This window comes from Sinocyclocheilus grahami, unplaced genomic scaffold, assembly GCF_001515645.1.
Source record: "Sinocyclocheilus grahami isolate Dianchi unplaced genomic scaffold, SAMN03320097.WGS_v1.1 scaffold3.1, whole genome shotgun sequence".
NCBI classification, from domain to species: domain Eukaryota; kingdom Metazoa; phylum Chordata; class Actinopteri; order Cypriniformes; family Cyprinidae; genus Sinocyclocheilus; species Sinocyclocheilus grahami.
The window spans coordinates 7,988,820-8,012,540 of record NW_015505182.1 but is presented as its reverse complement, the minus strand read 5'-3'; the positions used below and the strand labels follow the sequence as shown (position 1 = coordinate 8,012,540).

Genomic DNA, 23,721 nt, shown 5'->3' with positions numbered 1-23,721 from the left:
GCTTATTTGACACACTCTTCAAACATGGGGGAAAGTGTTGAATAAACTGATTTGGAGGGTTTGCTCGTGTATCTGCCCTTGGCGGTGCTGAATCAATCACCCGATTGACCCTGTGAACCAGTGTTTGCCAACTACGGTGCAGTTTGCGCTACCAGACATGTTCATAAAGCATTCGGGATTCAGGTGAACATGTTAAGAGAACATTTCTGCCCTGTATTGGTCGTGTGTGTAAGTCTGAGTCTCATGTCCTAATCGGCGGGGGGAGAAATGCATTTTACAGCCTGCAGAAGGAGTGTGTGTGTGTGTGTGTGTGTGTGTGTGTGTGTGTGTGTGTGTGTGTGAATTGTCACTGGCCCACTGCGGTGTAACCGCTCAGTATTGGTTGGAATCAAAAACCATTTATACATGGGAGACAGGAGCAATGTACTGAGAAATGGAGGGATGGAGAATGAAAAAGAGGAAGGGAGAGAGAGAAAAAAATGAATGAGTGCGCAGAGAAGAAACATGGAGAGGAATGGTTACAGTCTTGAGACCACCTTCATGTGCACCAATTAATAAATAAAATGTATAAACATTCAAGGATGTACATTTTGGACAAGATCTATTAAGCATCTATTAATAAAAATATGTTTTGTTCTCTGTACTCATATCGTTGGTTGTTAAATTGTATTCTTTTCTTCCCCAGCAAGAGCATCTTGACACATGCATTTAATAGTGTTTTTAACTTGACAAAGAAACTACAAAATTAAGTTTTACATTGTTTAGATGCATTTCTCACTTGACATTGCCTTTAACGTAATACATGTTGTAAGCAGGGTTGTTACTGTAAACTAAAACGATTAAAATCATTTTTACTAATTGACATAAAGCTGAAATAAAATAAAATATAAATAGTAGATGAAAAACTTAATTTAAAAAACTGAAATAAGTTTAAGCGCTAAAATTACAAAAAAAAACTGAACAAAAAATAAATTAAAGCTATACAGAAATATAAAAACGAATAAAATGACAAAATCACACAAGACAATTACTAAAACTGAAACAAAAAAATATAAAAATAAAAGCTAATTCAAAATATTAATAAAAACATTAATAGTATATAAATAATACTAAAACTACACTGGATTTAGGGCCCTGTATTTTTAAACAGTCTAAACTAATTTGAATTTTTTAAAAAAGAAAGAAAAGAAAAGAAAATATGTAAAACCACTGAACTGCCATGTTTTCCTGATTGATCATAGCTGTCACTCTGAGTACTCATGCAGAGTCTCTGGTAGATATCTAAAACTGAATCTTAAAACATATGGTGAACAATTTTCCTAGCTGGTTTGTTACACCAGTTGTGTAATTAAGTAAATGTGCCACGGCAGTTGTTTTCCAATGAGTAATCAAGTAATCAGGATTTACCCTGACGTTGGGAAATTGCATTGTGGGAAACAAGCAGATTATTTGGTTTAAATTCAGAGATCTGCTGCATGTGTGTTTTCAGCATGGAGAACCAGAGAGAAACAGAGGAATGAAAAGTAACAGACCAACATTATTGCATTAATATTTGTGTGTACGAATTCAACATATTTGAAACTGTAGCAAGCCAAGATAAAAGCTACTTATGTGTAAAAGAGTTTCATTGTAAGAGTTAAAAGACACTTTTTTCTTTTTCTCCATAGGTTCGTATATTCCCCTACTTGATTGGCCGTGAATCTGCATTCGCTGATAACCTAAAATGGATGGCGTGTGCCAATAAAGGTTTGTGATTTTTGGGGGGGGGGATGATCTTCCAAATGACAAACTGAATTTGATTTATATTCCATTAAAATATTTGCTAATTAGTTAATTAATTATCCTGGCTGGGTTTTGCTGGTCACGGAAGCTAAACCCAGCGTTGTGGGTTTATTGGTGTGAAGGCTGGAGGAAACCACGCGAGTGTTGAGTGCTTGATGGGAGTGTGACAGAAACTGGCTCAACTCGCAGAGCTGACATGCAGAGGTCAAGGGTCAACTGAGCCTAAATCACTCTTCCTGTCAGCCAGGCTCCCGTGGCTGCACAGCATAGATCACTCCCATGTGCCCACGCCACGGATGACTAGCTGCGGGATGAGGAACGCGCACACACACACCATGCTGAGAGTTTCTAGCTCTGCACCTGGAGCCTCTGCAGTAGTACATACACATTTTCAACACTGCCAAATGGATGGAAAATGCGTCTGATAATCAACCAGTATATTGTCTTTATAATTTTAATCATTTAAAGTCAATAACCATGAACTATGAATACAAAAAGAAAGACTATAATATCTCATTTAAAGCATTATGAATACCTTTTAAAAGAATGTCGCAGTAAGTAAATCTGTAAAAATACAGTATATTTACAGACTTTATGCAAAGTGTTACTAAAATGCATTTAGTCAAAATATACATGAGAATATACTGTATATTACCGTTCAAATTTTTTTTGATGTTTTTGATCATAAACCTCACCAAAGCTGCTTTTATTTGTATAGTTAGCTGTAAAAACTGTAATATTGTGAAATATTAGTACAATTTAAAATAACTTTTCTGTTTAAATATATTTGAACATTTTTACTGTTTTGTCACATGGCCCAACAGAAATCAGTCTATTATGCTGATTTGTACATTTCTTAATATTATCAATGCTGAAAACAGTTGTGTTGCTTAATATGTTTGTGGAATTTTCAGGATTCTTCAAAAAGAGCAACGTTTGTGTGAAAGAAAAAATTATTGTAACAATGCAAATGTCTTATATATTATAATGATAATGATAGGATCATAATATGTATTATAAATACATTTAAAAGAAGGTATTGCAGGTTTCATAAAAATTGTTACCAAAATGTATTTTGCATATATATATATATACAGTGCTCGAAAAAGTTTTTGCCCCCTTCTTGTTTTTTGTTTTTGTTTGTTTTTTTGCATATTTGTCACACTTGAATAATTCAGATCATTAAACAAATTTTAATATTACACAAAGATAACCCGCGCAAATACAAAATGCAGTTTTGAAAAAAATGATTTCATTTATTAAGGGAAAAAAGCTGTCCAATCTAGCCTGGCACTACGTGAAAAAGTAATTGCCCCCTAAATCTAATAATTGGCTGTGCCACCCTTTGCAGCAACAACTGCAATCAAGCTTTTGTGATAACTGGCAATGAGTCTTTCACATCGCTGGGGAGGAATTTTGGCCCACTCTTCTTTGCAGAATTGTTTTAATTCAGCCACATTGGAGGGTTTTCGAGCATTTATGGACTGTTTAAGGAAATGCCACAGCATCTCAATCTGATTTAAGTCTGGACTTTGACTTGGCCACTCCAAAACCTTAATTTTGTTTTTCTTGAGCCATTCAGAGGTGGACTTGCTGGTGTGTTTGGGATCATTGTCCTGCTGCATAACCCAAGTGCGCTTGAGCTTGAGGTCACAAACTGATGGCCGGACATTCTCCTTCAGGATTTTCTAATAGAGTGCAGAATTCATGGTTCCATCAATTATGGCAAATCGTCCAGGTCATGAAGCTGCAAAGCAGCCCCAGACCATCACACTACCACCACCATGTTTGACTGTTGGTATGATGTTCTTTTTATGAAATACTGTGTTGGTTTTACGCCAGATGTAACGGGACACACACCTTCCAAAAACTTCAACTTTTGTCTCATCAGTCCACAGAATATTTGCCCAAAAGTCTTGGGGATAATCAAGATATTTTTTGGCAACTGTGAGTTGTGCCTTTGTGTTCTTTTTGGTCAGCAGTGGCTTTTGCCTTGGAACTCTCCCATGGATGCCATTTTTACCCAGTCTCTTTCTTATTGTTGAATCATGAACACTGACCTTAATTGAGGCAAGTGAGGCCTGCAGTTCTTTAGATGTTGTTCTGGGTTATTTTATGACCTCTTGGATGAGTCGTCGTTGTGCTCTTGGAGTAATTTTACTAGGCCGGCCACTCCTGGGAAGGTTCACCATTGTTCCAAGTTTTCTCCATTTGTGGATAATGGCTCTGACTGTGGTTTACTGGAGTCCCAAAGATTTAGAAATGGCTTCATAACCCTTTATAACCTCAGACTGATACATGTCAACTATTTTGTTTCTCATCTGTTCTTGAATTTCTTTAGATCGCGGCATGATGTGTTGCATGCTTCACTTTGTCAGACAGGTTCCATTTAAGTGATTTCTTGATTCAACAGGTCTGGCAGTAATCAGGCCTGGGTGTGGCTAGTGAAATTTAACTCCGCTTTCTAAAATAATGTGGTTAATCACAGTTCTTTCATGATTTAACAGGAGGGGGCAAATACTTTTTCACGTAGGGCCAGGTAGGTTTGGACAGCTTTTTTCGTTTCATAAATGAAATCATCATTTAAAAACTGCATTTTGTATTTACTTGCATTATCTTTGTGTAATATAAAAATTTGTTTGATGACCTGAATCTTTTAAGTGTGACAGATATGCAAAAAAAATAAAAAACAGGAAGGGGGCAAAAACCTTTTCACGGCACTGTATATATATAAGGTTAATCTGCAATGTTGCTGTGTTGTTCAGGTTACTTTAGTCAGATCTCCACGCTGGCTGACGTTCAGGAGAACGTGATGCGGTATTTGCACGTGATGAGCAGACCTAAAGTTATCGACCATGAACACGACACAGTGTGGACTGAAGCCTATGTGGACAGCGCAGTAAGTATAAATAATCACATCATGTTGCGTGTGTACAGCATCCGTATCCCTTCACAGAAACGTACAATGTGAACCATAGTTTCTGCAAAAATACGAATGTTAGTTTAATAAGATACCACACTTTTAGTTATAAATCACCACAGTTATCAAAAATAAATAAACAAAATAACAGAAAAGAAACTTCTTGCACTGTAATATTATTTTATTATTTATTTACGGTACCAACAACTACTGTAGTAACTATGGTATTTTAGCAGAAATCAATGCCACTATGGTACATTTTTGTAAAGGGTTTGCTATGGGTTTGTCTAAAACATCCAAAGTATTTTCTCTACTAAGTCTATGTGTTTTCTACATTTATTCACCTTCATAAAATGCAACTCAGTCCTCATTAGTAGCTCCGTTAACTCCCTGAAGATCTCATCAAGACACTCTTCCATTCAGTGAGCACTACGAGAAGCAGATCAGGTCACACACCGTGCAGTGTGTCTCTTGTATGTGTGTAGACGTGAACACATGTCAATGACACATATTATTTTTCTCCCTGTGTCCCTATAGCTCGCACAGGCGCACAAGGTAACAGTCGTAACCGGTGTCTCTGTGGCTCTGTTCCCAAACCTAGCGAGCTGCCTATGGAGGTAGCATTTTTAGGGCGCACACAGCATGAAGGCTGTTCCTCCTAAGATAGCTAATAACAGCCAAATTTCGATGGCAGCACGTAGTGAACCAGGCAGTCCCAGAATGCACTGCAACAAGTTTAAAGGGAGAAAAAACAGATTGTAGGCAGACTTTAAGAAAAATAGGTACAAAAGTTGTCACTGGGGCAGTACTCTTTTATAAGGTACAGCTTTTTGCCTTATTTACCCCTAAAAGGTGCATATTAGTACCTTAAAGGTGTCAATATTATTACCATTTAAAGCAACTGCTTTAATATAGTTTAAAATGTAATTTATTCCTGTGATGCAGAGCTAAATTTTCATTTTAATATGCTAATTTGCTGCTCAAGAAACATTTCTTATTATTATCAGCGGTTTATTTTTTTGTCTTGCTTAATATTTTTATGGAAATCATAATACACTACCATTCCAAAGATTTCTGTTGTATGCAAAAAAAATAAAAAATCTTTTATTCAACAAGTTCACTTTCAGTGATTAAAATTAACTAAAAAATGTTCTTGTGAACTTTCTATTCATCAAAGTATTCTATTAAAACTGTTCTTTAACATTGATAATAATAATAATTTGTAATGAGTAGAGTAATAGAGTAATGATGCTGAAATTTCTGCTTTGCATCACAGGAATAAATTACATTTTAATATATATTAAAATAGAAAACAGATACATTAAATTGTAATACTATTTCACACAATATTACTGTTTTTACAGCATAAGATACTTATTTCAAAAACATTACAAAATCATAATTTTCATAATCAATCGTAATCAATATTAGTACAAAAATATTAAATTTTATTAGTTTTGAAAGAGTACCGACTCCGTGACAGCTTTGTACCTGTGTGTATAAATTGTAGATTGTATGTATATAGTTAATTTTTTCACAACTGAAAAATATAACTAAAATAGTGTGTAAATTCTGTGATTAAAATGTGATTATTTTACCCAATGATTGTTGTATATTTATGCTTATTGGAGGTTTACTTGCACTTTTAGCACTACTTGTATGACATATGACACCGAATGTTCTAAATCTAACTAGTTAGAATGCTTCCTATGTAGACGGTAGTCAGCAAGGCAGCTGACTAGGTTTTGGAATAGAGCCTGTTTGTGTCCATTCTGTCACTGGTGTCTTGCAGCATTTCCTCATTGTAATTTGCTTTCAGCATTCCGTTTCTGGAATCTGAAACGTTTTATTAGTACTTGAACGTGGATGTGGTGCAGAGAGTGACAGCTTTGTACCTTTCTTCTGAGTGTATAAATTGTAGATTGTATGTATATAGTTAATTTTTTCACTACTGAAAAATATAACTAAAATAGTGTGTAAATTCTGTGATTAAAATGTGATTATTTTACCCAATGATTGTTGTATATTTATGCTTATTGGAGGTTTACTTGCACTTTTAGCACTACTTGTATGACATATGACACCGAATGTTCTAAATCTAACTAGTTAGAATGCTTCCTATGTAGACGGTAGTCAGCAAGGCAGCTGACTAGGTTTTGGAACAGAGCCTGTTTGTGTCCATTCTGTCACTGGTGTCTTGCAGCATTTCCTCATTGTAATTTGCTTTCAGCATTCCGTTTCTGGAATCTGAAACGTTTTATTAGTTCTTGAACGTGGATATGGTGCAAAGTGCTACAGGGAAGCGCAGAAAGCAGGCAGAGAGCGCGATAGATAAAAGCCAGAGAGGGCGAGATGTGGTCAGAGATAGGGTTTGGCTTCACTCTGCTGGGTATGTCGAGAACTCCAGCACCGACCGCTGTGCCATTCCATTTCTGATAAGAGCAATTCATACACACACACACACAAATGCAAGTGTTCGCACCCACCCGACGTCTTTGACACCCTCCTCTCTCTCTCTCTCTCTCTCTCACACACACACACGGGCATAGGCGTAGGGTGTTGGGAATTGTTCTCCGGAGTGTGTGTGTTGCTGTATCTTGGCCACTGAGACACCCCATTCATCATTTTGTGGATCATTGGCTTTTATATCCTAAAGCCGTAATAAAACTGACATTGGAGCAGAGGGGGTGAAAGAGGCAGAGACTGGGAGAAAGAGAAGGGAAGAGGGGGAAGGAGAGGAACGGGGAAGCACAAGGTTAATTCACAGATTTCAATTTGGCTCCTGCAGGATACACCTCTAGTGTTCTGCACGAAGCCAACCAGACTGAACAAATGTTGGACCAAACTCAAACTGAGGTTGTTGGTTTTTTTGAGCTCTCAAATGTGAGACAGAATAAGAGAGACTTTAAATCCCTCTTTCTGACAGTGGAACACAGCCAGTGATACTTAATGTTACACACTGAAAACAAGATTTAAAGGGATACTTCACCAAAATAATGAAATTGTTCACTCCGAAAGAATCTGTAAGCATTCATTTTCTGATTTTGTTCCAACTCCATAAATATGTATAGACAAAGATTTCTAATTCAATGTTGTACTTTAAACTTTCTATTCATTAAAATAAGCAGTAAAACTATTTTCAACATTGATAATAATAAGAAAGGTTCTTCAGAATCAAATCAGCATATCATAATGATTTCCGAAGGATCATGTGACACTGAAGACTGGAGTAATGATGCTGAAAATTCAGCTTTGATCACAGGAATAAATCTCATTGTAATTTGCTTTCAGCATTCCGTTTCTGGAATCTGAAACGTTTTATTAGTTCTTGAACGTGGATATGGTGCAAAGTGCTACAGGGAAGCGCAGAAAGCAGGCAGAGAGCGCGATAGATAAAAGCCAGAGAGGGCGAGATGTGGTCAGAGATAGGGTTTGGCTTCACTCTGCTGGGTATGTCGAGAACTCCAGCACCGACCGCTGTGCCATTCCATTTCTGATAAGAGCAATTCATACACACACACACACAAATGCAAGTGTTCGCACCCACCCGACGTCTTTGACACCCTCCTCTCTCTCTCTCTCTCTCTCTCACACACACACACGGGCATAGGCGTAGGGTGTTGGGAATTGTTCTCCGGAGTGTGTGTGTTGCTGTATCTTGGCCACTGAGACACCCCATTCATCATTTTGTGGATCATTGGCTTTTATATCCTAAAGCCGTAATAAAACTGACATTGGAGCAGAGGGGGTGAAAGAGGCAGAGACTGGGAGAAAGAGAAGGGAAGAGGGGGAAGGAGAGGAACGGGGAAGCACAAGGTTAATTCACAGATTTCAATTTGGCTCCTGCAGGATACACCTCTAGTGTTCTGCACGAAGCCAACCAGACTGAACAAATGTTGGACCAAACTCAAACTGAGGTTGTTGGTTTTTTTGAGCTCTCAAATGTGAGACAGAATAAGAGAGACTTTAAATCCCTGTTTCTGACAGTGGAACACAGCCAGTGATACTTAATGTTACACACTGAAAACAAGATTTAAAGGGATACTTCACCAAAATAATGAAATTGTTCACTCCAAAAGAATCTGTAAGCATTCATTTTCTGATTTTGTTCCAACTCCATAAATATGTATAGACAAAGATTTCTAATTCAATGTTGTACTTTAAACTTTCTATTCATTAAATAATTCATTAAAATAAGCAGTAAAACTATTTTCAACATTGATAATAATAAGAAAGGTTCTTCAGAATCAAATCAGCATATCATAATGATTTCCGAAGGATCATGTGACACTGAAGACTGGAGTAATGATGCTGAAAATTCAGCTTTGATCACAGGAATAAATTTCATTTTAAAATATATTAAAATAGAAAGCAGTTATTATAAATTGTAATAATATTTCACAAAATTGCTGTTTGTACTGTATTTTTTGATCAAATATATGCAGTCTTGGTGAGCAAAAGACACTTCTTTCAATCTTTTTTCTTGTGATGTAGCTCATTTACATTCATATGACATTTAAATATGGTACATCAAAACACGTCACACCAGGTTTGATACCAACAATTTGATTAGTCATAAGACACACAACCCAAAGATTGACATTTTGTGTCATTGATAACAAACCCAAAAGGACATGTTTTGATGTGCCATATATGAATGTACATGAACAGAAATGGGATTCGAAAACAACAACAGAGAAGATTTTCCAGCAAAAAAATGTATTCAAATTTCAGTCTTTTCAGACTTTTAATATAGCACACAAGCCATGTGGACCAATTTTATAATACTTTAATGCTGTTTTTTATTGTATTTTATTGTTCCCCTAGAAATAAACAAGCAATAAACAAACAAACAAATAAATAAATAAGTCTCACAGGTTTGGAATGACATGAGGGTGAGTAAATGATGACAGAATTTGAATTTTTGTAGTGCTACAGGGAAGCGCAGAAAGCAGGCAGAGAGCGCGATAGATAAAAGCCAGAGAGGGCGAGATGTGGTCAGAGATAGGGTTTGGCTTCACTCTGCTGGGTATGTCGAGAACTCCAGCACCGACCGCTGTGCCATTCCATTTCTGATAAGAGCAATTCATACACACACACACACAAATGCAAGTGTTCGCACCCACCCGACGTCTTTGACACCCTCCTCTCTCTCTCTCTCTCTCTCTCACACACACACACGGGCATAGGCGTAGGGTGTTGGGAATTGTTCTCCGGAGTGTGTGTGTTGCTGTATCTTGGCCACTGAGACACCCCATTCATCATTTTGTGGATCATTGGCTTTTATATCCTAAAGCCGTAATAAAACTGACATTGGAGCAGAGGGGGTGAAAGAGGCAGAGACTGGGAGAAAGAGAAGGGAAGAGGGGGAAGGAGAGGAACGGGGAAGCACAAGGTTAATTCACAGATTTCAATTTGGCTCCTGCAGGATACACCTCTAGTGTTCTGCACGAAGCCAACCAGACTGAACAAATGTTGGACCAAACTCAAACTGAGGTTGTTGGTTTTTTTGAGCTCTCAAATGTGAGACAGAATAAGAGAGACTTTAAATCCCTGTTTCTGACAGTGGAACACAGCCAGTGATACTTAATGTTACACACTGAAAACAAGATTTAAAGGGATACTTCACCAAAATAATGAAATTGTTCACTCCAAAAGAATCTGTAAGCATTCATTTTCTGATTTTGTTCCAACTCCATAAATATGTATAGACAAAGATTTCTAATTCAATGTTGTACTTTAAACTTTCTATTCATTAAATAATTCATTAAAATAAGCAGTAAAACTATTTTCAACATTGATAATAATAAGAAAGGTTCTTCAGAATCAAATCAGCATATCATAATGATTTCTGAAGGATCATGTGACACTGAAGACTGGAGTAATGATGCTGAAAATTCAGCTTTGATCACAGGAATAAATTTCATTTTAAAATATATTAAAATAGAAAGCAGTTATTATAAATTGTAATAATATTTCACAAAATTGCTGTTTGTACTGTATTTTTTGATCAAATATATGCAGTCTTGGTGAGCAGAAGACACTTCTTTCAATCTTTGTAGCTCATTTACATTCATATGACATTTAAATATGGTACATCAAAACACGTCACACCAGGTTTGATGCCAACAATTTGATTAGTCATAAGACACACAACCCAAAGATTGACATTTTGTGTCATTGATAACAAACCCAAAAGGACATGTTTTGATGTGCCATATATGAATGTACATGAACAGAAATGGGATTCGAAAACAACAACAGAGAAGATTTTCCAGCAAAAAAATGTATTCAAATTTCAGTCTTTTCAGACTTTTAATATAGCACACAAGCCATGTGGACCAATTTTATAATACTTTAATGCTGTTTTTTATTGTATTTTATTGTTCCCCTAGAAATAAACAAGCAATAAACAAACAAACAAATAAATAAATAAGTCTCACAGGTTTGGAATGACATGAGGGTGAGTAAATGATGACAGAATTTGAATTTTTGTGTTAACTATCTCATTAATATTTTAAGAGAATTGTTCTGGTTTGGTAATTATTTACTGAAATGGTATTTTTTACAACATTTCTTTTTGTTTTCTCTCTGTTTTCCTCTTTTACAAACACAAACAACTGCATTCACGAATCCTCTCAAGGGCTACTGTAAAACATGCACAATGGACACACACACATAAGGGTGAGGTGAGGGAATAGCAGACCTAGTTTCAGCGAGCTCATGCGTTAAATCATGTCAGCCCTCATCGTGCCCGCAGCTGAGCTTACGGTTCAGCTACAGAGATGAACCATCTTCACCAGATCACCCTTCACTTGTCTACACCTCGCACGGCCATTAATCAAAACGTTGGTTTGAATATTTCATGTCGCAGCAACTTCCTTGATCTGAAGGCCAGTAGGACAACACAATGTGAGCGTATGAACCGGCCCTGGCGATTAATATCCATCCAAAGTCTTTATTGTATGTGTTTTTCTCAGATGTTCATGTAAATTTAAATCTGAAAGTTTTCTGTTGATCTGTCAGCAGCTTGGAGAGAATAAAGGCCCAAACCCGATGACCACAGTCGCCATGCCTGTGTTTAGCACCAAGAAAGAAACGGTGAGGAGTGTGTGTGTGTGTGTGTGTGTGTGTGTGTGTGTCAGAACTAAACACATACATACAGTACTAGTATTAAAGTATATTCTAAAACGTATATATTTAGGTTTCCGTATGAAACTATAAAAACAATATTCATATTAATGTCAATATTAATACTAGTTTCTATTTTACATTTTGATATTATTAATAATTAATCTTAATGAATAACTATCAATATTAATGTATATTCTAAAATGTGCATTCTACTAAGTTTCCATGTGGAACTATAATAGTATATTTTACAAAATTTTCATATAAAACTATAATAACAATATTAATGTTATTAATATCAATATTAATACACATTTGAATTTTGATGTTGATAGTATTAATAATTAATATTAAGTAAATACGACTATCAGTATTAATGTACAGTGGGGAAAAAAGTATTTAGTTAGCCACCAATTGTGCAAGTTCTCCCACTTAAAAAGATGAGAGAGGCCTTATTTGTACCAGTGTCTATCCAAAAATGAATGTGCACACTTTATGTATGAATACGCATATGTGTGAAAATAGCGTGATTTCACAGCAAGTGTCCCTCCACAGAAAAACCAAGGCATCCTGCTAGGTGTCGTAGGCACTGACATCCCCATTCAGGAGTTAATGAAAACCATCCCGAAACACAAGGTAGGCTGTTACCACCAATAAATAGCCAGGATTTCAAAATCAATTTTAATCTGTTCGATTTTACACTCTGTATCTTAAAGCGGGCAGGAGTGTATTAATGCTATCATTTTTTAAATCTTATCTTCTTTTCTCCAGCTAGGAATACATGGATATGCGTTTGCCATTACCAATAATGGATATATCCTGACACATCCCGACCTGAGGCCCCTGGTAAGGACTGATACCATTTGGGCCCATTTCCAGCCTTATATTAGGATTATGATTTCAAACACCGCCTAAAATAGAGCTAAAATATGATACAATCACCTACATCCACACCCCAACAAGCTGGCTCAGGTAAAATCTACCCACACATGCAGTGTGTGCTTGTGAGAGCGCTGGTGGGACGCTGAAGTGCATCATGGGAGATGTAGTTTTTGTAATCCCAACCCTTTTCCTCTGATATATTGCATGCAGGAATAAAAGCCCATTCATGTGCCTGCCAGGGCTGATCAGAGCACTGAGGTAACTTACCCTTCACAGGGACACCCCTCACCCCGCTCTCAGTCACCACGCGTGACTGCGTGTGTGTGTGTGTGTGTGCGTGTGCGTGCGTCTCTGTGTGTCGTGAACATGTTGGTGTTCTCATCGTAATGTGGCTCCAGTGCTGCTGTGTTTTAGTTTGTGTTTGCGTAGCGGTGGTGTGCATCAGTCAAGGCTTCTGAGTGTGTGTTAAGAGTGTGTATTTACAGACCACACTGACTCTGTGTTGCTCAACAGGGACAATGTCATTGGATGTGGTATATGCTAAAATGTGTATTATTAGTGGCATTGAAGTAGCATTGAACTTGTCTGGATTCAAGTGTGACACAAAGTAACATTCTTATTCAACTTTTGAGATATTTTTAGGCTCTGTTCCAAACCTTAGTGAGCTGAACGTCTAGACGAATTTTCTAGGCATTATAGACAAATAATGTGAAAGCTGTTTCAAATAGTAGGCAGCATTATGCTGGATTTTAACAGTATTGGACATTATAGAGTATGTGGTATGTATCCTTCATGGATATCCCAGAATGCATTGCAACAAGGGAAGTTTTTACATAAATGTATATATTTTATTCACTGAAAAGTATATAAAATGAGAAAATAGGTCAATCTAATAAAAAATGAAATATTTTAACTAATATTTATGCTCTTTGCAATTTTGTTATTTTTAACTATAATATTTTAAATATTTTTATTAATTAAACTAAACTAAACTAAACTAAAATGAATAAAAAATAAAATAAAATAACAATATTAGGTAAAAAATTCAAAGTAAAAAAAAAATGAAAATTAGGAATGTCGCCTTGGCAAGTAATTAAAAAATATATATATATATATATAAAAAAATTCAAAATAAATAAATAAACAAATAAAAATGACAAAGCACATAATAAAATTACTATAACCTAAAATTAAAATGAAAACTGAAAATATAAGAATAAAAGCAATATAAAGCTAAATAATTATAATTTCTATAACTGAAACTAAAATAACACTGGCAGTTTGTTATAGTTTTGAATCATCTAAAGTATAATTATATGTATTTATATATGTATATTATATGTATATATATGGTCACAAACCCTTGCATATTTCATTACAGTGCACCATTCCCATTGAATAAACAAATAAAATTCAATACAATTATTAGGTGAAAAACTTTTTAAAAAAAAAAAAAGAAAATTAGAAATGTTGCCTTGGCAAGTAATTGAAATATAATAAGTTGCTTTTCAGTGGCTTCTCGTGTGCTCCACATGAAGAACACTATTTGCATGGCACATGTGAGTAACCGTTAATGTTGAGTTGCTATCTACATAGTGTTTGAATTCTGAATTGAAGTGTTTGTATGTATATATATGTATATATGTATATTATATGTATATATATGGTCACAAACCCTTGCATATTTCATTACAGTGCACCATTCCCATTGAATAAACAAATAAAATTCAATAAAATTATTAGGTGAAAAACTTTTTTTTAAAAAAGAAAGAAAATTAGAAATGTTGCCTTGGCAAGTAATTGAAATATAATAAGTTGCTTTTCAGTGGCTTCTCGTGTGCTCCACATGAAGAACACTATTTGCATGGCACATGTGAGTAACCATTAATGTTGAGTTGCTATCTACATAGTGTTTGAATTCTGAATTGAAGTGTTTGAATTCAGTAACTTATGAGGTTATTTTGTTTAGAATGCTGCCTGTGTAGATAGCAGATGGCAAGACAACTCATTAGGGATTGGAACAGAGCCACTGACTGACTAAAGTTCCAAAGCCAATCTGAGCAAAAAAGATTAGACAGATTATTCTGACACAGATCCCCATAAGCCGAATACTGGCTGCTCTGATAGTGTGCAAACAAAACTCATTTCCACAGTTTGTCTATCCTGCTCCTGGAGTCCCTCAGCGCTGCACACATTAGATGTTTCTCTTATGTAAAGGTGCTGTAAGCAACTTTTTGGAATACAACACATAAAATGTCCCAACTACTGACAGATACCAGTAAAATAGCTGTCCTCAGAAATCAAACCTGTCTCAGTGACAGCACTAGATTGTGTAAACAGTAAATAAGAGTCAGGGAAACGGTCCACGCATTTAAGCCTATCAGAAAACCAATCAATCAGAATTGCTTTGTCCCTGTCAGTCATACTCTACGTTTGGGATTGCTTAGATCGTTTTGGAGAAAGTTAGCAAAACGGTGAAACTGAGGAAATTGTTTACAGCACCTTTAACACGCCTCATCATCTGATTAGACACCATAAAGGTGCAGTGCTAATTGGAAACCCAAGGAGCAGGAGTGACTAATGGCCTCTATCACCATGTACTGTATGTTTCTGTCTCCATTGTGTTACCCGTATGATCCCAGTTCCTAACTGTAAATGCACTGCCGTCTTCTAAAGCATTTCCTGTCCTCTTTGTGTCTCTTCCTGCAGTACCAGGATGGCCAGAAGAGGAAGAAACCCAGTTACAGCAGCGTGGACCTGTCCGAGGTGGAATGGGAGGACACAGAGGATGTTGTATGGACCAGTTTTTAATGAGTGCACTCACTGCTGTACATTTAGACCAGAAACATACTTTATGCAAGTATGCAGATGCAAATGCTTTGCAGGTTCCCAGTCCTGTTATGCATTAGGTTCACATACTTGCATAAAGTGTTTTAGAAGTGTTGCAATATAGTATTAAAGTGAATAAGTGCTGCTTCATAAATGTGTTTATTTGTAGTTACGCACAGCAATGGTGAACAGACGAACTGGCACTTTCTCCATGGAAGTAAAAAGAACAGTGGACAAAGGGGTAATGATTTTATCTTTGCATGCAAGAACCAGAATAATATGGGATATTAGTATCATAAATCTATTAGAATAATAGCAAAGTATCAAAAATACACCTCACTGGACAGCTTAACTTCATAATCTTTTATCTTTAAATTTGTTCCCCACCAGAAACGTGTCTTGACGATGCACAATGATTATTACTATACTGATATTAAAGGAACTCCATTTAGGTAGGTGATGTCTCGTGTATGTAAATATTTTACATTTGAACAAACGTTGATTGAAAGTATGTGGCTGACTTTTGAAATTATATTTTTTTATATGTTTTGTAGTGTTGGTGTGGCGCTCTCTCGAGGACATGGGAAATACTTCTTCAAGGGAAATGTTTCACTAGAAGCCGGTGAACATTTACTTTACTAGCAAGACTTATGAAAACCAATGCCAAAGAGAGTTAATTTTTATGGTTCAAATGCTTGAATATATTCTCGTCTTGTAGCTGTAAATCACATATATTTTGTTGTTTTCATTACTTGTGAATATTTCACAAGTTAGCAATCCTATAAAAGGTCTGGCATTTTGGAGTTTAGAAGTTATTTTTTATGTTTCATCATTGTTATACATTCTTTTTTTTTTCATTTTTCTATGTGGGAATTTGAAATATTTATATGTAACCCACATCATTTTTTTTTCAGTGGCCCTTTACATATTTTTTGTTTATGAACATTTAAAACATTTCAGAATTTATTGGGCTATTTATATTGCTGAAATTATTCCCTTAATATAAATCCCTCTGAAGCCTGACATATTAAATAAATAGTCAAAAATGTCTTAAAAAAATTAATAGTTTACTGACCTTTAGACAAAATATATATATATATAAAAAGTTCAGACTCATAGGCCTACTCAAAGACGAAAAAAACATAATTATTCTTAATTATGCCCAAACAGTTGCTTATATAAAAGTTGTTCTTACATTTACTTTATAAAATAATTAAATATTTCATAGCAAAAAGATATGTGTAACACAGCCTGAAGGTGAACGTTTTTACAGTTGGGCTAAAAAGCCTTTTACTTGCATACTACTTGCGAATTATAAACAGTATAAACAGAAAGCATGTAGAAATTCTCTCTAAACTCTTATCTACGCTTGTTTTTTAGGTCTACATGATCTGGAACAACCCGATGTTGCCCTTGCTGATGAATGGTAAAGACCTCTATTTATACTCAACATAGGCTACAGAAGCCTATAACATGTTCTGTTAGTTTTATTAATCACACAAGTAATATATTGTGCCATTTTCTGTTATTTCAGGACATACTGTAACACAGATGAGCACCATGAGCATCGTCACCTGACTCAAGTTCAGGCCATCAAACTCTTCATGACCAGCCGTAAACCACATCTCAAATGTGAGCAGCATTTCAAATAAATTTGACCATGTTTGCTTTCTTAATACATGTTTCTGGTCTTATTATAATCGATTCATCAGTGCACATTATTCTAAGGAGAAATGTTTGTCTTCATAATCTTTCATCAAAATAACAAGTTGTTCCACCTCTCAAACGATTTTTCTTTTCAGCTCAATCAGTTTTCAATTAAATGAGCTCAATTTCATACTGCAGTATACAGTACAGTAGCAGTTGCTCCTGCAAAGTTTTGCCACATTGTCCTTCATCTATCTTAAATCTTACTTACAAAATTACCTCAGTCGTTTAAAAACTGTCCCCATGAAAGCCTGTGTCCGATGAGTATAATGGAGTGTGTAAATGTCCTCTCGTGTGTGTTGTAGGTGACAGAGAGCTGATTCAGCAGGTTTTGTTTGACGCTGTAGTAACGGCTCCCTTAGAAGCGTACTGGACTGGACTGGCCCTTAATAAGTCTGAGTGAGTTTGGGCATTTACTTGGTCGTATTTACTAAATTAGCTTTAAGAAGCATCTTAGTTTAATAAATTTAGTCTTAGATAACTATTTTCCACCTTCTGTCTGTCTCTTAAAGGGATAGTTCACCCAAAAATGAAAATTCTGTCATTAATTACTCACCCTCATGTTGTTCCAAACCCGTAAGACTTTCATTCATCTTCGGAACACAAATTAAGATATTTATTTTTGATGAAATCCTAGAGCTTTCTGACCCTCCATAAACAGCAACACAACTACCACAGGCTATTTTAATGATGTCCTTACTACCTTTCTGGGCCTTGAACGTGGTAGTTGCATTGCTGAATATGCAGGGTCAGAAAGCTCTCAGATTTCATCAAAAATATCTTCATGTGTTCCAAAAATGAAAGAAGGTCTTACGGGTTTGGAACGACATGACGGTGAGTAATTAATTACAGAATTTTCATTTCCCTTTTAAATCTATACAGGCTGTTTTTGCAGCTAGTTTTTAGTCAATTTTGTTGGTTGACTGGTTAGGACAACTGTGAGACCATTCATACACCATCTTGCCACATACAGAATCTTGCCTAAAACTGTTTTTGTTTGCTTTTATCATTAGGAACTCTGATAAAGGGGTTGAGATCGCTTTTCTCGGCACTCGTACTGGTCTTTCCAGAACTAACCTGTTTGTGGTTCCCGAGCAGCTGACCAATCAGTGAGTCCAAATGACCGGCCAATGACAGATTCTCATCTCATTACACTAGCCAATAAAAGGCCTCTAAGTGTAAATGATGAACGATGGAGTAAAGTATCCTCCACGGCTGCATGTGTTTGCAGAGATTTCCTCACTGCTGAAGACAAGGAGGGCGTCTTTAATGCAGATCACTTTCCTCTGTGGTATAAAAGAGCCGCAGAGCAGGTGCCCGGCACTTTTGTGTACTCCATTCCCTTCAGTTCAGGTATGACGTTCAAGCACATAAACACACACCCATCTCATGCAACATACTTCAAAATTTAAGGATGATGTCATGTAGAAAAAAACTGTTAATGCACATTAAAATGGTTTTAATAAAGTTATCATTTAATTTTGATTACATTTCAAAGAAAACAAATTAATTAAAATGACATACATTATGATTAAATCCTAAATATATTTTGAATAAAATCTAATTAAATGATTATATAATATCTAAATAATTATTTTTTATTATTATTTATATAGTAAATATATAGTATGTAAATGTATGTACATTTAATTATATATACGATTTTTTTGGTTACTTGCAATTACCATGCATTGAAGTTTACTACTTGTGGTTTAGAGATTGTTCAAATGAATGGTTATCAACATTAATCTGCAATGAACATCAAAAAAATGTGGTCACTAATACTCCCCTATTGCTCCACCACACATCTTTAGCATATCACACAGATGATTAGCTTTGCATAGATGGTCATTTGACTCATATTTCAGGTGGATCTTCCAAATTACAGCTTTATAGCATACTTCTGTGTGGTTTGTTACTCTAGCTGCACTGTACTGCTTTCCTCACGCAGACTGTCTGCTTATCTCTCTTTCCTTCGCCTGTAATTAATGTGCCCTACTTTTACGTTCACGCTATGTGTGTGTGTGTGTGTGTGTGTGTGTGACAGATCAGGATCATTACATCCCACTCAACAGCTCTTGGGCTCCTTATCACACAGACAGCGCTGAACTCCTCTCTGATCAAACACTCTCCCTCATCTGCCTGTACTGCTAGAAATGAGATCTGTTTCATCATGTAACTGAGTGTTTGTTTCAATCAATGCCGCTTTTGATCTGAATATGCAAACGAAGGAGTCCCTCTTAATAGATTTATGCTTATAAATATTTATGTAAATAAATGTCGCCCCCTGGTGGTTATGACTTGCCATTTAGAGAAATGGCTTTGCAGACATCCAACAGATTTTATTTTATTGTATGAACATTAAAAATGTTTTACATTTTATTTGAAGAGAAATAGCATTTTATTCAGCCTGTGTCATATTTTCTTTTATCTTCTGTAGTTTTATTCATGATTAGGGAGGTCATCTGTCTAATTTAACCACTTTGTACCATGTGACAGATACATTTCTACTTAATAGTACATTTTTATTTTACATGCAACCTTTGACGTCAACAATAATAGATATGCATACTATTTTTGCATCTCTTTCTAAATGGTCTTTTTATTTTGGTTTCTTAATTTTGCACAATTAGATGCTTAATTACATTTTATCATTTGTATTTAGCATTGTTTTTCCCCTCAGGAGAGACTGAGACCAGCAGTTTTAGCGGATCATTGAATATTCCAGTTCTCATGTTCATTGATGATGTTGTTGTAAGTACTCTTAAGAGGGCATTTGTGTTCATTTTTGATATTTCATTTAAGGGGGAGAAAATAAAAGTGTGGTTTTGGCGAGCACTGCTATCCAACTACTCGATGACAGGAAGTCTCCTATAGTGGCAGGTACTTGTCTTTTAATTTCAAAGCAAAATGAATGTATTATGAATTTCAAATAGTTTTTCAAATGTACAAATGTTTCCAAACACAACTAAACGTCATTTTATTAAATGTGTTTTATGACACTCAAAGCTGTGGGAATTCAAATGAAGCTGGAATTCTTTCAGAGAAAATTTTGGACGGCCAGTCGACAAGTAAGCACAGAAATATATGCTCATGATAATATAAATATATCTATTTATCAAACCAGACCTTCTATGACTGATGTGTTGAATTGTGTATGATTACCTGCTGCATAACAGCTCTGTTTGACATATTTTATGAGCAAAAATGTATAGGAGACCATGCTATATTATCATAGATGTTGTTTGAAAATAATCTAACTCTTTATAAGCAAGGATCTATATAGAAATGTCATTAATGTACACATTTGCTTCATGTTTTTACCTCTGCATGTGTCCACACAGTGCAATGCTCTGGATGGGAAATGTACCATCAGCTGTGATAATGAGGTAAATGTGTCTCTCTTTCTCTCCCTTTGGCCATATTTTCAGTGATGGAGCTCATAAAATGGCCTGTATTCACCACATGCTCATTATACAATGGACATTTCTGGGACATGACAGGCTTGCTAGATCAGTCTGCACTTCTTTTATGACATATGCCTCGTAGCGTTTCTCATTTTAAATTCTGTGTCTTTTATTAATGGCTTTGGTATAAAAAGCTATAAAATGCATATAATTTTAATGTCTTACTTGAAGTTTGTAGTGATTTAAGAAGATCACAACAGATCAAAGCTTGTTGAATCATATATTTAAATGAATATTCTATGTTTCTGGTCCCATTAGGACATTAAATGTTATCTCATAGACAACAATGGCTTCATCCTGGTCTCTGAAGACACTTCTCAGGTATGACATACAGAGAATTATAGCACAAGAGTTGTACACAAAGATAAATACATAAATCCATCCAGTGTCAATATGAAATTAAATTAAATGGATGCATTTCTATGATGACTATAACTATAACTTTACATAATGTGTTTGGCACAGACAAACCTCTTTTTTGGAGAAGTGGAGGGAGTCGTCATGAACAAACTGCTTCTGATGGGCTCATTTAAAAAGTGAGAGAGAACACACACACACACACACAAATAGATTAACGTTAAATTAATTAACCTACATTGTCAAGTTTTTAGATTTTACATTGTACATTCTGTAAACCCAATGTAAAAGCTCTATTTTGCATATTTATGATGTTACTAAAACTGACTGGATATGGCTTAATATAAATATAAATATTAATATTAATTATGTTTTTTTTGTCGTTTTAACTGTTAAAACAAGATACATTGTATCCAAATTCGTCCAGTTGTTTTCAGAGAATACATCCTAAATTATTATCCTGATTTACTTTGCCCTATAGGCAAATAGTTTTTAAGCATAAAACTCTCTAAATTGTTATATTTAATATATATATATATATATATATAAAGCTTAAAGAGCTTAAAAGATTCTCTGATGTTGTACCTCATGAATATTTAATGAGACCTGCATTGTTTAGCTTGTAATTTGTTGTCTGTTCTGAAATTATGGTCAAACTTTATACTAAGTGTATATCAGTTAACTTTGGCTAATTCATTAACATTAACTATGAGCTATACATTTGTTGCAGTTGTTATTAATCTTTGTTAATGTTAGCTAAAAAATACAACTGTAAATTTTTTGTTCATGTTAGCACAGTTCTATTAAATATTATAAACTTTTGATTTTAATAATGTGGTAGTAAATGTTGAAATTAAACCTCAATAACTAAGATTAATAAATGCTTTAGAATTATTTTTCATTGTTAGTTAATGTGGTTAACAAATGTAGCCTTATTGTAAAGTGTTATTTTTCGTTCTAGCACCACATGCACTGAAATATGACTCCTAAAGCAGGCTCGAAAGTGGTGCTAAATTAATTTTTAAAATGTATGAAATGTTTCTTAACCCAGGGTTAAAAGTAGCTTTAACCTGGGGTTAAATAAGACATTAACCCATGGTTGTGTTTATTAGTGAATCTGTTTCTGCTTTTGTTTCTGCTAGGATTAATTTGTATGACTATCAGGCTCTCTGTAAAGAGTACGCAGGTAGCAGTGACAGCGCACACACTCTGCTGGATGTGAGTACGCTATCATCTGTGCTGTAGTGTTTGACTTCAGTGCCTCGGGATTCTATTTCACTGACACGCTCTGCTCTTCCTTTCAGCCCTTCACCACTGTGAAATGTCTCTTGACAGAACTTGTCATGTGAGATAAAAAGCCTTTTTCCTTATAATCATTATTGTCAGTTTGGGATTTTCAGTCTGTGTTGCTGAGTGGGAATGTGTCTTTTTCACAGATTTCTGCTGGAGTTTAACCTGTACAGCTGGTGGAACTGTGACTCGACAGTCAAAGGTATCAGTCCATAGATGACAGGAACTCTTTTAGAAACATGTTAATGGGGTTACATGCTCCTGTGAGACATCATTTTTAATTTCTTCCATATGATATATAATATATATTAGATTTTCATCTAATAAAGGACTAAAAAAGCATATAAATCTCAATTAAACTCTAAGGTGATGACACATGAATCACACATAGCAAAACACTGTACTGTCATGTTGGCTATCATGACCATAATGCAAACAAAAATTTTAATATATATGAATAATTATATACTATTTTAGTTGTACAGTGATTTTTTTGCATATAGTAGCTGAATTTAGTGTTCATGTGTGTAGCCCAGAGAGCTCAGAGGACAATGATGGTGCCGTGTGACACTGAATACCCAGCTTTCGTCTCTGAGCGCACCATCAAAGAGACCACAGGGAACATTGACTGTGGTGGCTGTATACGGTGAGAACATCTGTTTATGTCTATATGTGTGCATGCTTGTTTATAACACACAGCAGAAAGAAGTACAAATTGGTGGAAATTTGTGTTTTAAAACACAAATTACTTTTAAAAGATTCTGCTGCAACACTAATGCACTTGTGGGTTGCCATACTAGCATGAAAATGCACTTGAAGTGTCATGAAAAAACACGTGGCAATATATTTTACATTATGTGATTTCAAATAATTTATACTGGAATAAATTTATATTACCTTCATTTATAACATTTGAAACATAAGTTACTATATTAGTTATAGATTTGTAAGTTCCAGTCTTGTATGAAGTGTTATGCCAATTATTCATATTTTTCACTGTCTCATTTATTTAATGTAAAGTAGAGAACAGAAAGTAAAAATATTTAATATACAACCGAAAGGCCTTCAATTTAGACATACGACAGCCACCCTCACACTTCTAATTAAAAATCATCCAGATAGAACTATATGAAAGCCAAACCCATGTCGCATTTAACTGACACCCTTCTGCGCAAAGCTGTTTTAGCCTATGTGGTTATTTTGCTCTCAGTGCCTGCAGCATACATGCATCTGAGAGAGTAAACATAGCATTATCTGACAACATTTAACATAGCTGCACTTCTCTGTCTCTTACATCTTTATTTCTGACAAGTGCTATGTTGCTAAATGTCATGTAGACAATAATAATTGTTCCAC

The 23,721-nt window shown here is 35.3% G+C and overlaps 1 protein-coding gene across 1 annotated transcript in view; it reads left to right on the top strand.

The window, feature by feature from the left end:
• The window catches only part of LOC107581790 (voltage-dependent calcium channel subunit alpha-2/delta-3-like), a 39,832-nt gene that overhangs the window by 11,801 nt on the left and 4,310 nt on the right, over positions 1-23,721 (top strand). Inside the window, exons 9-32 of the mRNA XM_016267442.1 lie at positions 1,668-1,746; positions 4,548-4,681; positions 5,240-5,257; positions 11,732-11,803; positions 12,389-12,469; positions 12,605-12,679; positions 15,425-15,508; positions 15,714-15,785; positions 15,935-15,996; positions 16,099-16,166; positions 16,925-16,970; positions 17,079-17,176; positions 17,557-17,650; positions 18,265-18,360; positions 18,483-18,604; positions 20,057-20,134; positions 20,261-20,322; positions 20,596-20,640; positions 20,977-21,039; positions 21,184-21,254; positions 22,218-22,293; positions 22,380-22,420; positions 22,512-22,567; positions 22,897-23,011. Of these exons, the coding sequence (XP_016122928.1) occupies positions 1,668-1,746; positions 4,548-4,681; positions 5,240-5,257; positions 11,732-11,803; positions 12,389-12,469; positions 12,605-12,679; positions 15,425-15,508; positions 15,714-15,785; positions 15,935-15,996; positions 16,099-16,166; positions 16,925-16,970; positions 17,079-17,176; positions 17,557-17,650; positions 18,265-18,360; positions 18,483-18,604; positions 20,057-20,134; positions 20,261-20,322; positions 20,596-20,640; positions 20,977-21,039; positions 21,184-21,254; positions 22,218-22,293; positions 22,380-22,420; positions 22,512-22,567; positions 22,897-23,011 (1,808 nt within the window). The remainder of the gene's footprint in view (positions 1-1,667; positions 1,747-4,547; positions 4,682-5,239; positions 5,258-11,731; positions 11,804-12,388; positions 12,470-12,604; positions 12,680-15,424; positions 15,509-15,713; positions 15,786-15,934; positions 15,997-16,098; positions 16,167-16,924; positions 16,971-17,078; positions 17,177-17,556; positions 17,651-18,264; positions 18,361-18,482; positions 18,605-20,056; positions 20,135-20,260; positions 20,323-20,595; positions 20,641-20,976; positions 21,040-21,183; positions 21,255-22,217; positions 22,294-22,379; positions 22,421-22,511; positions 22,568-22,896; positions 23,012-23,721) is intronic.